Genomic DNA, 15019 nt, shown 5'->3' with positions numbered 1-15019 from the left:
TGCAGACTGGTGCTAACCGTGAACTGGCTTATATGCTATGGGCCATGGCGATATCAGGGAGGTGCTAGAGAAGGAGAGGCAACTAAAGCTCTCCTTTGAAGTCATGCGCGGCACCGCCGAGAAGTTATGCGTTCAACTACAGGTGTTACCCAAGTTCTTTGACAAAAGAGAGCATCAATAATCGGGACTAGCGCTCTCACATCTAAAAATATTTGCTCCTAGTGCAATTCGCTCTCTCTTTCAATGTGATGGCAACAATGAATTTGTTTACCTTGAATTGGAGCAGCGAATCAAAATGCAGTGTAAAACGCACAATTGTAACAGCAAAAAGTTTAAAAACACGCTGGAACACGCTTTAACGGAGTACTTTATTTGAAAGATCAAAATATCCCCTTATTAACAGATAGAAAATTAACATGCGGAAATGTGCGCATTATAGAAAAAAAAATAGGTTTTTAAGAGGGCCTAATTTTCATTTCCTTTCGATTTGCGAATTACGAAGAAACTGGAAATACATGTTAATGATATTGAATTCTTTCCTAAACTATTCTTAATCAATTCGAGTATTTCATTAAAAATTTTGCGGTGAAATAAAGCTTGTAATTCAACGAAAGGTGAAATGCGTTCTTCGTCTCCGAACTTCGTCTTGCAACTAGAGCGGTGCCGAGCATGACTTCAGAGCGTAATGGAATGCTAGACATCCCATTGTAACGCCTTGAACCCAAACATGTGTTTGCATGAATTACGAAGAGTTGCCACTCCATCTCTCTAACACCTCCCTGGCGATATGCTTCTCTGGTGCTGCTCTGCCTCTCTGCTCTGCTCTGTCTACCTACTACTAGGCCTACTGCCAGTACCGGTACCAAGTTAAAGCATCTCGGCCCTTTTATGTAGACATCTACTGCGAGTGGAACGATACTGTAATTACTATTCCAGTGCATAGCATGGTCTACTTCTGAAGCGTTGCAGTACGACTTTACTTTTGGTAGATGCCATGTCATGTAGAAACATGATACTATTGACAGTCAGATATATTTATGGATTTTTTATTTTTTTTTTTTTCTGTAAGAAGCATGTTATTTGAATATGATAGATTACCGTACATGTTTACACGTACAAGTGTACTAACACTTGTGTATTTAAATTTAAGTATGCGAATTATCATTACCTGTTGGAAAATACCTGGTACATGTCGATATCTTGTTGATGTATGACGTAATTCAAGCTGAATTTTAGCATTCATCTTCACTCAATGTGATGATGATGACTGTGTGTCAAATGTAGCATACTTTTTATACAAATTGTGATTTAATTGTATACTGTATGCAAATCTAATTGAATTGTAAATTTGGTAATCAATAGCAATGATTGTGCCTTCATGCATATACAATGTAATTATTAGATTTACGACTGAACACAAACTTTCACTGCTTACAAACGGAGTCACAACACTTTTGTGATGCAGATCTGAAGTAATTAATCAGTTTTCTTTTGTTATTTTCCAGCATCTTCAAATAGTCCTTTAATGTGTGCTTCGGGCCATCATGGCTCCTATTCATCTCATTCAAGAACTGGCTTCACAGACAATGTTCGGTGAAATAAGTGCCAAGAATGTAACTTTCATCGTTGACACCTCAGGAAGCATGTACCCATACCTTCCGGCCATCAAAGATCACCTGAATGAGGTGCTGCTTGCCCGTGCACACCGGGAGAAGGACTCCATGTTTAATGTCATCGAGTTTGCCTCAGCGGTCACGCCGTGGGCTGACCGCATGGTTCGTTGCACTCCACAGACTGTCAGCGTGGCCGGCGAGTGGATAAACAAGCTTAGCTGTTCCGATGGGACCAACACCCTGGATGCTCTTAGGCTGGCATTCTCTGATTCTGTGTGCGAGGCCGTGTACTTGGTATCTGACGGTCTCCCGGATCAGCAACCTACAGACATCCTCAAGCAGGTCGCTGCTGTCAGTGAGGGGCGTCCTATCCATGCAATTTATCTCACGGGGTTGCATTCTGAAGTGGCCGCACAGGAATTCCTGGAGAGCCTCGCAGCACAGACGCTGGGTACCTTCCATGTGATAAGCATGACCAAACAAGGTAGCATTGAACGGGTGGAGGCTGTTGTTACGTCAGACCACAGTCCGCTGAGGATTAGGAATGCTGTTTACAGGAAGCAAGACGACACCTGTGTTCCCTTAACCACTCTGGATAACCCTCCCATTGCAGAAACCACATCATACCAAGTGCAGAACCATGTTCCAGCAACCAGCATCAAGACAACACTTGATAATCCCCCTCAGGTGATGAAAACTATTTTTTTTTTTCTCTTTCAGTTTTGCTTTATTTATGGAAATTCATTTCAAACTTACTTGCTGTTGATATTTTGAATCTTTTATGAAACAAATATATGTGCACATATACTAATATTCACATTTATATGACCTTTATATCAAGAAAAGTTTGTACCTATCTTCTACTACTTCAACTGAAGTATCTATAGCAGTATCAGTGGCATCTACAACCAAATAAGTCATTCATGGAGGAGTACCGTACATACAGTACAGTGTTCAGTGTACATGTATGCATGATGCATACTGATACACACAATTTAGAAGCATACCATTTATTGTTTTGCCAAAATTATGAAGTATAATATAAACAGTGCATCTAATGGTACTCTGTATTTGTTTGTCATTTTGCAGAGTGCAACCATCACATACAAGAGTGAGGAAAATGGACGGCCACTGAAATACTGCAGTGTGACCACATCAGTGGATCACAACCCAGCAGCAGAAACCGTCATAGTGAGAGAGCCGCTCGCACCGCGCACCATCATCAAGATACCAGCTGCCACAGCCTGGGAAACAGTGAGGTAAAATGTTTGACAGAAATACAGGATTTTGTATCACTGCGCAGAAGGATGACTTTTTTGCATTTGTTCTTCCCTTATAAGTCAGCTTGCTCTATCCTGTGTACTGTACACACTTGTTGTACATGTTGTATATCGTCGCTGTGGTGACAAAACCTCGTATCTCAAAATTGTCAAATGTTCATGAGAGCGAAAAAACATGGCGGCCAAAGCACTATAGTGAATGGGAAAGCCTTCTCTTTGACATGTCATGGTGGCTTCATTTTTGGAGTAAGACAGTTAGGATTTGGCCAAGACATCACTTGACCCATTATTTGACCATTAAGCTAAAAAAAAAAATTTTGACATTTTTGAGATACGAGGTCTTGTCACCCCAGCGACGATATGGACCTTTGCAGATTTAAGTTGACACTGCAGCAGTGTACAATGTAGCTTGGATTGTCAGTAAGATTATCCACATATGATTTGAATTATTGAGTTAAGCAATGATATCTTAGTCTCGGATAATGATATTGCTGGTGTAAGTTGCAAAGCTTCTTTACAAGAGTGTACTCTGAATCATTTAGCAGTAATTTTGCAGTATTGATCTTAATGTCTTCAACCCTTTTATGGGTTGATTGCAGTTATTTATGTTGTTCACTGATTTAGTAATTTGACATTATGTGAATTCGGACACAAGGCTTCATTTCCAGAGCTCTTAATTCGCAAATTTAAGTCTCATTCTCTGTTTTCGGAAACTTATTTTTTTATATGCAAATACAATGTAAGTGAAATGACAGGAAATTTTTTGTTTCTTTTATTTATAACAAACAAGGTATGCACATGTATGTATAATCATGAACAGTACTTTCTGTATGAAATGTGACTGGTTCTGCATAGATCTGTAATATGCTTGCAATCATGCTTCATGTTTCAAGATGTTACTAATTACTTAACATACATGTGCATTCATTTTTATTCTTTCTAGAACTGAACCTGCTGCAGCCATCATTCCAGCAGTCACCCCTGCTCACTCGTTTGCAGAACTCCTAGAGGGAATGAGAGTGTTGGCACGCAGGGAGAAAGATGGCTATTACTGTGCAGGGACAATCAAAGAAAAGGTACAATTGAAAAGATCTCTGAAAGGCTGAGTGAGGTTTGGTAAAGGTGAAGTTACATACCAATATGTAAATAAAGTAGAAATACATTCTACGTGATTTGGAAGCTCAGTGAAAGTTTATCAAGCAAATCAATTTGGACTAGAAGGTTAAAGGGTCTGTACAGTACTGGTTGAGGTGAGGATTCAGGTTTATAACCTTTCTAGGTGAGATAATGAGAAATCTCTTATGAAATATGAAAGAGCATGTAATTTCAAGATTCAACATTTATTTGATGAAAATTGGCCTAGAAATGGCTGAGATATCCAGAAAAGTGATCCTAATAAAATTGACAGGCCACAATTTTTATTAGGATCTCTTTGTTTTACCTTGTTTTTAGATATCTCAGCCATTTCAAAACTGATTTCATCAAATAAATTTTCAATTCCCCTTAGAATTGTATGCTCTTTAAATATCATTACCCCGGTACATAGAGTGGTTTCTAAATCGATCTCACAAAACGTTACAAGCTGAATCCTCACCTCAACCAGAACTGTACAGTCCCTTTAAAGAGACATTTACTAACATATTACTCTTCCAAGTAGCAATAATAACCCTTCACCCTAAAAATACTACAATGAAGCATGAAAGTATGCATAAGTTTCTGAACTGTTAGCTGTAATGCTATCTAGATAAAATTATGTCTTATAATTATAAGAAATACATTTCGTTTGAATGAGATATAACATCTTGCATACTTGCCCTGTCACTGTACCTGAATTATGCTCAGTTAGAACCAACAATGTGTCTAGCAAATATGCTCTTTTAAGTACAGAACCCAGTGCATTCATCTTTGTCTTTTATTTCCCTTTTTAGTTGTCGGCAATGCGTTCCTACCTTGTCTTCTTTGACAAGGATCCGTCCGGTGGAAAGTGTCAGCATCTGCTCCAGGAGACCAGTATCTTTGACATCATCGCCTACAACGATGCCATGCGACACCCAATCGTCCCCGGCGACAAGGTACTGGGACCATGGGAGAAAAACGGCTACCGGTTTGCTCCGGGCATCGTCCTTGAGGGTATTGAGGGGCGTTCCACTGGATGTAAGTGACCTTCTGTCATGTGCGATCAACTTCAAACGTTTATTGCCTATTTTTCTTGACCAAAGTATAAAGACACTTTGTATGATTGCTTAGAGGAAAAGAATGAAATCAAAATTGCTCAATTAATTTCTTACATTTCAAGAAGTATAATATGTTTCATTTTGTCTGTCCACTGTCAAAGGACAACAATTTCTGAAAGTCAGTAGTATGCACTGTATTTTTATTATTATTATTTTTTTTTTTTTTGCATATTTTGAAGGAAGGCTGTGTCACTTTGGTTTTTGGTCTCCTGATGCATGCTATTCCTTGTACATAATTGAGTTAGAAAATTTAAAGCTATGTGCATGTTCCACATCTGTGTGATGTTCATGTTAGATGTATGAATATCATGTAAGCATGTCTTCTGAAGTGACCGGCAAAAGTGCTGTATTGCTCATATCTTTTTGACGGGCCACCTTGATCTTACAGGTGCTGCTGATTCGGACAATCTGGTGGTGAACTTCTTCAATGGTAAAACAGCCAAAGTGCCAAAGCAGACAGCAGTGTGGATCCCCCACAAAGAGTACGAAAGGCACAGAATCGAGATCCAGATGCCTCTTACGGCAAGACATTACGTGGTGAATGAGCCAAGCTATGAGAGGTCCATTGCTGGCTACACGGTCCCCAGCGTGCCGAGTGAGGGTACGATCAGTGGGTCCGTGGTTGGGCTGCCTGTCCTGCAGCAAGGGTGTGTATATGTTCCCATGGTGATGAAGGCGGGCTCTCTCGGTAACGGGAACAGGCTGGACACGTCCGTGCGGCAGAGCGCCGTGAAGAGCGAGGACATGCATGCACTGATCCCCGGCACCGGACTGACGCGAGAGGAACTCAATGTGAAAGTCATGAAGCAGCTCATGGACAACAAGATGCTCGGCAGCAGCATCCTGAAAGAGGAGGGCGGCAACGCCAAAGACAGCGCCAAGTCGGGAAGGGATTCCGCTCTTCAGAAGAGCGTCTCGTTCCAGGAGGACAGCTTCGGGCGTGACAGCGGGATCAGCTCCATCAGGACCGAGCAGGACTCAGAGGGTGAGATGACGGAGGAAGAGCAGCTGGAGAAAGAGGTGGAGGAGATCAAGAAGAGGATCGAGGACTCCAGGCAGGAGGTCTCCTCCTTGATTGACACTGGCATGCAGACCATGTCACTGAGGGACACCGCCGTCGGGACGGATTCCTCGCTCCTCTACCCTTACCCGAGACCGCGGTCGGCCAAGGGGGAGCCCCGCCAACCCTGGAGGTATTGGAAGAGGATGCCGCGTCCTCGCAGCACCCATGAGGAGCTGACAGGACAGGCCAAGGTGAAAGCCAAGCCAAACCCAGCCTACGTCTTTGAAGACAAGGATGTGTATGCTCCTGTCGATAGATCCACATTATTTACACCGGTGAGTTAGCTGGGATGCTCCATAGTGCTTCCCATTTTTTACGTGGTATGTGATGAAAATAATCTTGACTCTATTCCATTCTTTTATATCTTCTTTTTCAAAAAATGATGAATTTTGAAAATTGCTCCAAATGATTTTGCTATCGTATTTTATTTGCCAATTAGACAAAATTGATTCAAATGAAACATAAGCAGCACACATTTAAATACTTTCAACACTTCAAAAAAAATGTCATGAAGTAGAGTGGCCTTTGTGTGACATTCTTCATAATTCATTCATTCCACTCTCTTGTAAAATCAAAAGTGACAACAAAATAATTAGTAACTATGAAGGGTTCACTTAGAGTTTCAGGCGTCTCTATTTGTGAGAAAAAAAATGAAACAAATGCTTGAAAGTACAAATGTGTTGTTTTTACATGCATGAATGTGAATGTTTTGAGTTTAATTTTATTTGGGCCCATGTTCAATCAATGTGTCAAACTATAAAGAGCAGTGAATAAAAATACACTTGGGTGATGTGCTTGGCATAGTTCATGTTACCACAAGTATATAGTAACATCTTGGACCTTATGTTGTAGATCCTTGTGAATTATAATGTGTGATTGCTCTCTGTCTGAGAATCAAGCTTAACCCATTGAGGACGAGTCCCGAGTATGCTCGGGCAGGTGTCTGTGGGAAATGCGTGTCTTAGCAAAATCAAACCGTCCTCAATGGGTAAAGTGATGATCACAAGATGATTTTGGTGTAAAAATTGATTTTTACCAATCTATGTACATCTACCTATCATATTCCTTGTAATTTAAACACAAAGGTTGATGGACAGTCGCCTGTAAAGAGTGATCGAGCCATGGTTGAGTGGGAGATGGGCCGGCCACGCCCACGCACGGCTCACGTGGGGCCATTCCGAGACACTGCATTGGAGGCTCCTCTGGAAGCCAAGCTACAACCCACATATTACGAGCAGCAATCCTACACAAGTCCCGTCAACAGGACCTCTGTCTTTACACCTGTAAGTACTTTTTGCCCCTTCCAGGACTCTCCCCCCCCCCCCCAAGTCAAACTGCATTTATTTTGTAATAATTTTCTGCACTTTCATTCAAGGTCCATTTCTGGAAATTTTGTTTCTGTAAACTGAATGAAAATGATGGTTAAACTCATTGTTGAAGACAGTGTACAATAGAACTATCTAATTGTACATTGTATAATGGTATCCTCATATACCTTTGAGCATTGATATATATCTTAATAGTTGATACCTCAATGTTTTCTTTCAAATTGCTTGAATTGTTTGTCAATGTGATTTACTCATAGAGGGACATTCACATGTGTGCCCATTGGCTTGAAGTTTTGATTTTTGACATTTAACAATCTCATGTTTGGCATTAAACCTTTTGTCATCTCCATTTGCAGGTAAATCACTCCAAAGTGCATAGTGACCGTGCCATGATTGAATGGGAGATGAAGCAGCCCCGCCCGCCTCCAGGTCATCAGCAGAGCCCTCCAAAACCTCAGGGCCAAACCATTGGTAAAAAAATACAGATATATTTAACCATAGCAACTAGCAGGAATCTTATGAAATAAAACGAGAAACTATTCTGACGAATATTGCTTGTTATACATGTTTCTACCGTCCCTCAAAACTTACCTGTGAGAAGTGTCATTTTCAAAGGCTTTTGGAGACAATTAAGAGTTTACAGGTTGCAAACCATGAGATTCTTGATATTGTATTACACTTTAATAAACCATTTTGTTTGAATGTATCTTTAATACAAAAGCACACAAAGTCATCACTCACTAATACATCCAACTTGTTACTCATCGGAAAGAACTGATTCCTCGCCTCCACAGGCACACGGGATGAGATCCGGGAGGCAAAGGAGAGGAGTTACATTGAGTTCCGCAGGATGCAGACAGTGAGGCGAGAGTACACCTGGTACGTCAAGGACCAGGAGATGGCCAAGATGAAAGAGGCGAGGGATGAGAGATGCAGGTGAGATTGAAAAGTTCTCTCTAGACTCCCGGGACATGGTTGTAATGTCACAGCTAATTCCATGTTTGACGATAGACTTAGAGAACTATATATTTGGTTGTTTCATTTTGTTTCTGCATTTCCTTTACAACATGGTGTGTTTTGTCCATTTTGAATAAGAAAATAAGGTTTGCAGTGCCTTTCAAAATCAATAGAATTAGCAGCTTTAGAGTTTGTGATTGGTTATTAATGTTGATGCAACTTTTTATTCATATGTGGGCATGGTTGAAAAAAAAAAATGGTTCTATTCCATCATGGTCTGCCATGACAATGTTCAGAGAACTTCCTGTCGTAACAGTCCATGTTTCTGTATGTGACTTGACAGGCAATTTGCAGCCGAAGTGACCAGACGGGACGTCCAGCGGCAGAAGGACAGCGAGGCTAAGATGGAGGGCATCCAGAACGCCAAGCGGGTGGTTAGTCAGAACATCGCCCAGCGGCAGGAGGAGCTTGGCCGGTGGAGCGATTCTAAGAACCAGCGTCGGGTGGAGGCCCTGAGGGCGCGCAACCAGCAGCGGCTGGACACCAAGGCCACGAGGGACCGGGAGATAGAAGATTCTCGGCAACGCACTCAGGTGAGAATGAAGTGAAAGCATTGGAGTCACCATTAGCTTGATCTATTTCTTTATGCTGTCTGACACAATTATTCCCTCCTTTCCTATTTTCATACAACTTCCTTTTTGCCTTTGCATCTAGTTGTGAAGTATGCTTGTGAATTCAAAGAACTGCAGGTGCGTATCCTATATCATTAGTGCGACTTGCAAAAAAAAAGAAAAGAAAAAAAAAGCTATTTGAAATAACTAATAGTTTTGGCTCTAATTTTGAAGAATTATGAAGCTTTTAAATATTCAGGACTGAAAAATTAAAAATAAAAATGACATAGTTACCATACTGTAATGAAGATTCAGAAATGATGGTGCCAGTAGCTATAAAGCAAGTACACTTGTATACGGAGAACTATCAAACAACTAACAAAGTAAACGTTAACACATGTGTATATCGGGGACATATGTAAATGATATGTGTGTATATGAATGTTTGTATGTGTTTGTGTTTTGTGTATGCATGTACATACAGAGTTAAATCTCTTGAGGATAAAGATACAGTTGAACCTCTCGTATCCGGACAAGTCGGGACCGGGGCTCATCCGGATAAGGGATTTGGCCGGATACGGCAGACTCAATGCTTTATACACGTACATATACATACACATGTACTGATGTAGCGAATTGTAGTACCACATGTACCGTTAGTGCACCAGTTTTCAACAGGACCCAGATTTCGACACCCAGCAGATAATTCTTATAAAATTTTATACTCAATACAAACGTCTGACTTCAGCAATCAACCAAGTTATCAATCACATTTCTAGTCTTATATAAACACCGTTTGTCACTTGTCATCATAATCCGACGGTAGAATATTTAGGAGAAAAGCAACACAGTGTCAGCAGAAATGTTAATGTCAGCCATTTTTAGGGGTTCAAAACAATATGACGCATTTTGTATACATCGCCGTAAAATTAAATTCACCCGTGCCGGTTATCTTGCTTTAGTATCAGTTTGTTTGCCAAATCTTGATGTTTGATTTCATAATCGTCTTTAATAGTAATTTCATGGCTGAATTCGTGATAAATGAGCAAACTTGTAGAAAGAGTTGGCTTTGAGAATGTGGCACCAGATTTCGACATTCCCATATCAAGACACGTTAAAAGAGGAAACAACAAGTTCTTGCGCCGGTATGATTGCTAGTTTGCGTCCACAATGCAGTGTACGCGTACTGTACGCGCCATGTGATTTCTGTGTGATGCGCGCTGTGATTGTGTTGAAAAATGATGCTGGGTGTCGAAATCTGATGCCAGCGACGGCGTGACGGAAATCGCTTAAAAATTGAACGCGAGTGCATTCAAATGGGAATTCGTTTAAGGCATATTATTATTGGCCTTTGTAGCTCAACTTCATATCGAAATTCCGAGGTAAAACGGTGCAGTATTGATGGTAAACAAGGAAATGTGCTAAAGTGCCGAAAACCGGTACCCTTACTGTAGTAATGTGTATACTGCAACCTTTCGTTGTTACATTTGGGGATGTTTGGGGATGTTAAAATGTCTGAAGGTAAGCAATTTGGAAGGAAATTTGATGTAATGTATGTTAATCATGTTCGAAGTAATATGTAATTCATGTGTGTTTGTGTAGGAGTTCTCAAGGAGTTAGGAATCCCCCTTTCCTCCCGTAATTATTAAAACAAAAATCACGGCGAGATTGCGTCCGTATAATAGAGAGATCCGGATAAAGGGAGGCCGGATAAGAGAGGTTCAACTGTATGCATAATACATGCAGTCTTTATGTCATTGTTTTCATATTTTTACATCCATTTTCCCTGATAGGAGGCTAAGACGCAGCGGAACGAAGAACGCTCCAAGCAGCACGTGGAGCGTCTGTGCGAGAGGCGCCAGCAGGAGGCAGCCCGAGACCTCCAGATGAGGAGCAAGGAGCTCCACCGCCGCGCCCACTTCCGCAACATGGAGCGGCAGAACCAGGAGCGCAAGGACATCCGCATCGCCATGCGGGAGCAGAGGAATGAAGAGTTCAGGTCGCAGGTCCTACCCTGAGAACTTTCGTAATGGGACGACTGCAACGCGAGGCGATTCTCCCACGGAGGCACCTCCAGTGTCGTCATACACTGAAATCCATCTACGTAGGATGATGTCTGCATGGAATATATTTCATGATGGGTTCAATGCCTTGCATAATCTGTGAGTCTGTACATGCCCGTAGAAATAGCAAAGTATGTCACCTCTGGAATATATGCACCCCAATGTATGAAACCATTGTTGATGAATTATGGAAGTCTGTCAGTTAGGCCAAATTCTATGATAATTACCCAACTAGAAGATACTGTATAAGACCTTGTATCTACAAAATGTCAGATGTTCAGGAGTGCCAAAAAACATGGCGGCCAAAGCACTATAGCGAATGGGATAGCCTTTTCCTTGACATGCCGTGGTAGCTTCATTTTTGGACTAAGACAGTTGCGATTTGGACAGGACATCACTTAACCCATTATTTGACTATTAATCAATAAAAGTCATTTTCACCAAAATTGCAGATACAAGGTCTTGTCACCCCAGCGACGATATGACATGATCATATCACTATACTCATTGTCACCAAGAAGACTCTTTCATGCTTCTTGGTGCATGCAGATTCATCATACAAACAGGTTTTATAGGTCAAGTCTTTGTGGTAGGTATCAGCATTTACTTCCAAAGTTCAGTTGTTGTTTTTTTATCATCATTTCTTATTTTGACCTAAAAACAGAGTCTTTTTGTTCTTGCAGCAAACTTCATGTGACCACTCATTTGAATTATATATGATGAAACTGCCACAGTTCAAGAGAGCATTATATGTACATAGTAGATTTCTATAAAACATTTGGTTTTTTTTTTTAATACAAAAAGAAACTTTTAAACAGACACCAAGTGTGTACATCTTGTCATCATCTAAAAGATTAAAAAAAAAAAAAAAAGTACCAGAGAGCTTTCTGTGCCCAAGATATGGACAGTCTTATTGAAGTGGTCTTCTCGTGTATTACTAGTTACATAGTAGTAAACACCTTTAAAATGGGACATTATGGCCCACTTGATATACAGTTTTGTACAATATACTCTGTCCATCTTTGTTGTAATCATATTCCAGTGCTCTTCTGTGGTTGTTTCTCTTCATTTATAGGGTTTGCGTATTTGCATATTATAGTTACCGGTCATGAAGTGATCATGTCTGTACGAATGTACAGTGCATGTTAGAAACAACTCTTTGGTCTTTTAAGACACCAGCAGCTTTCAGTTTTTTATGGTTAAAATTGTGTGTCTCTTTGAAGGAAAAGTTCCTTTCTAGTGTTCTCAAATAGAAGAATTTACCTCAGATAATTGTAATTCTGTAAGCTTATTCATTGTATTATAAACTGTATTTATAGAGCTGACATGTCTATCTTTCGAGTGCTCATGAGCATGGTGTATGAAACAATTTAAATACGAATGTAGATTTTATATTCTTCTTTATTGCAGACTGTTAAAGGCAAATAGGTCTGTGAGAGTGTAATAGTGCTTTAAGTGTACATGAATAATTTGAAAATGTACTAAGTAAAAGAATAGAAACAGATGATTTTCACAAACTTTAATTTGTGCATAGTGTGTATAAATTGTCTATACAAAATCATGTGGATATGTTTAGAAAATGTACAATTTAAATGAGTTGCATGCAGAAGAAGTATTCATAAGAATTGAAAATGTCAGTACCAAACTTGCTGGATTAGAAAAAAAAGAAAAAAAAATCTGTTACTTTCCACGTGTCAATTTTGGATATTTTCATGGACATAAAATGAATAGCTTTTAGAATGACATGATGCCTATTGTTTGAATTTCAGGATAAATATTGTAAATGATGTATGATAAGTTGCTTTTAGCAATTTCAAATTCATGACTTGTGATCAAATATTCTTTGTCTTATCTTCTTTTAAAGGTTTTTACTTCAATTTTTTAAACTCATCGCAAGTTCAACTCAGGATTTTTTAAGTGGTCTGTAAAATGAGTTTCAACAGTGTGTCAGTGGTGAACGTCAAAATGATATTTTTCTGAGATATATACCACAAACCATAGAATAAGCCAGTTCGGGGTTCCACTTTGAGCATGAGCAGAAAAAGGTCATCTGTACCAGCAGAGCATGGTGGTTTTTAAATTCACTGAGATAAGCATCTGTGATGTAATGATTATTCAAGTGATCCCTATAAGTGGTGCTTGCCAGCACATTCACCTGACAGCAAAAGCGGTGTCTGGCAATATCAATAGAAAGAGATTGTTATTAATACATTCAATGCAAAATAATGAAATGGATGCTTTCCAAAATGCCAATGGAAGGATCATTCTGGTCACCTGGTCTATGCAAGTTCATCCTTTATTTGAACATGACTGATGAATTCCATAAATTGTTACGTTGGGCAAGCTCATGCCTTCTGTCGCTTGAAACTAGTGGAGTGCCTAATCAACTGAGAAAGAAGAAAGGTCATTTGTACCCATGTGCCCATGAGCTAACCCCGAACTGGCTTATTGCCATGTATTATGACATGGTCAGGTTGGTGCGAGTCAGAGATCATAGAAGAAGGAAAATATCTTTGCTGAAGGGGGGGGGGGGGGGGGGGGGGGGAGGGGGTCAAGGTGATTGGTATGAGTAGTCATCTACTCCATATTGGCAGGACTTTATACAAATGAGCCTCTCTCTTTGGGAAACTTTTATAACAATTGTTGAATTGGATTTGTTCAGTGCATGTCAAGCACATATAAACCATATGAAAAAGAAATCATTAAAAATGAAAATAACTCTTGGCAGGATGACAGCAGGACATAGAAAAAAGGCCAAGTATTCATCACATCCAATCAAGATGTCTAATCTTTAGGAAAATAAATCTATTGGTTTTGCCAAACCTCAATACACAGAGGCATTTGAATTCTCCAGAGATTTAATAGACAAACTGACAATTTCAGAAGAGTATCAACAACCATGCGATTGAGGGCAAAATGATAAATGGACAGACTGAAATATCTGGAAAATATACAGCATGGCTTCTATCTTTGTAGCATGCCTTCTGATTTTATAACCATTCCAAATGTAACCAAAAAAAAAATACTCCTTTGAATGAATGTTGTACTATATGTATCATGAAAAGTGAAAAGCTGTGTCCTAGGTCACTGTATATTGAAGTTGTACCTTGTATAATAGAGCAGAAATACAATAAATTAAAATGGACAAAGATGTTCCCAAACATTTTCGAGAGTGATGATGATATTTTTTCCACTTGCAGAGAAGATCTGTGTGTGTGAGAGTGGATTAGCAGAGACTGTGGAATCCTAGAATATCTCAACACTTGCATTCATCTCATGATAAGTTTAGGAAAAAATTGTTACCTTTCACAAAAATAATATGAGGTTGACACTCATGCCATGGGCATATCTTAGAATTTTATTGTAATGCACTATTGACGGTGGTGATAAATATAAAAATATATAAATTATATAAAATCAAAATCATACTGAATGAACAAATAGAACATTGCATGTATATTATCATAGAATATCATCATAAATCAACTATATCATAACTCTTTGTCACACCCAAGTTCTGTGCCGCATAACACTTCAATATAAGATGTACTTGAAGTTTTTATTTTTAGCAGCTGCTAGGCAGCAACTATTTTGGCTTAAAGCAGTTGCATTCCTGCTATGGTAACTACAATTACTGTTTATTTAGACGACTGCAAACTACCGTCACAACTCGAGGCCAAGAATTTCAATTATATCGACGCATACATTCATTGATGCTGTATAAATCAAATTGAGTTTCATTGAGAAATTGGAATGCGACACACAAGGATGTATAGATTACTAAGTTTGGCCACAAATATTCTGCAACCATTTTCCTTTCATCTCAAAATGATGGAAAAGTAAATGAATGCCTACAGATTTTTTTGCAAG

At 39.6% G+C, this 15019-nt stretch overlaps 1 protein-coding gene across 1 annotated transcript; it reads left to right on the top strand.

Moving 5' to 3' along the window:
* Positions 1–1520: 1520 nt before the first annotated feature.
* Positions 1521–11681, top strand: LOC140229273 (uncharacterized). Its single transcript, XM_072309548.1, has 10 exons — positions 1521–2300; positions 2703–2872; positions 3837–3969; positions 4822–5047; positions 5516–6465; positions 7276–7473; positions 7875–7989; positions 8313–8454; positions 8819–9068; positions 10880–11681. Exons 1-10 carry the CDS (start codon positions 1545–1547, stop codon positions 11102–11104), a joined length of 3165 nt encoding a protein of 1054 aa, XP_072165649.1. The 5' UTR covers positions 1521–1544; the 3' UTR covers positions 11105–11681.
* Positions 11682–15019: the final 3338 nt, after the last annotated feature.

The sequence above is a fragment of the Diadema setosum genome, chromosome 5 (genome assembly GCF_964275005.1).
Source record: "Diadema setosum chromosome 5, eeDiaSeto1, whole genome shotgun sequence".
NCBI lineage: Eukaryota > Metazoa > Echinodermata > Echinoidea > Diadematoida > Diadematidae > Diadema > Diadema setosum.
Note: the sequence above shows the minus strand (reverse complement) of the source record. Positions and strands in the feature narration are given on the sequence as shown.

Bases quoted from the DNA above. Each gene is read 5' to 3' on its own strand.
- LOC140229273 (XM_072309548.1), top strand. From the start codon at position 1,545: ATGGCTCCTATTCATCTCATTCAAGAACTGGCTTCACAGACAATGTTC. The intron at 7,990-8,312 runs GTAAAAAAATAC...TCGCCTCCACAG, and splicing joins ACCTCAGGGCCAAACCATTG to GCACACGGGATGAGATCCGG. The intron at 8,455-8,818 runs GTGAGATTGAAA...GTGACTTGACAG, and splicing joins GCGAGGGATGAGAGATGCAG to GCAATTTGCAGCCGAAGTGA.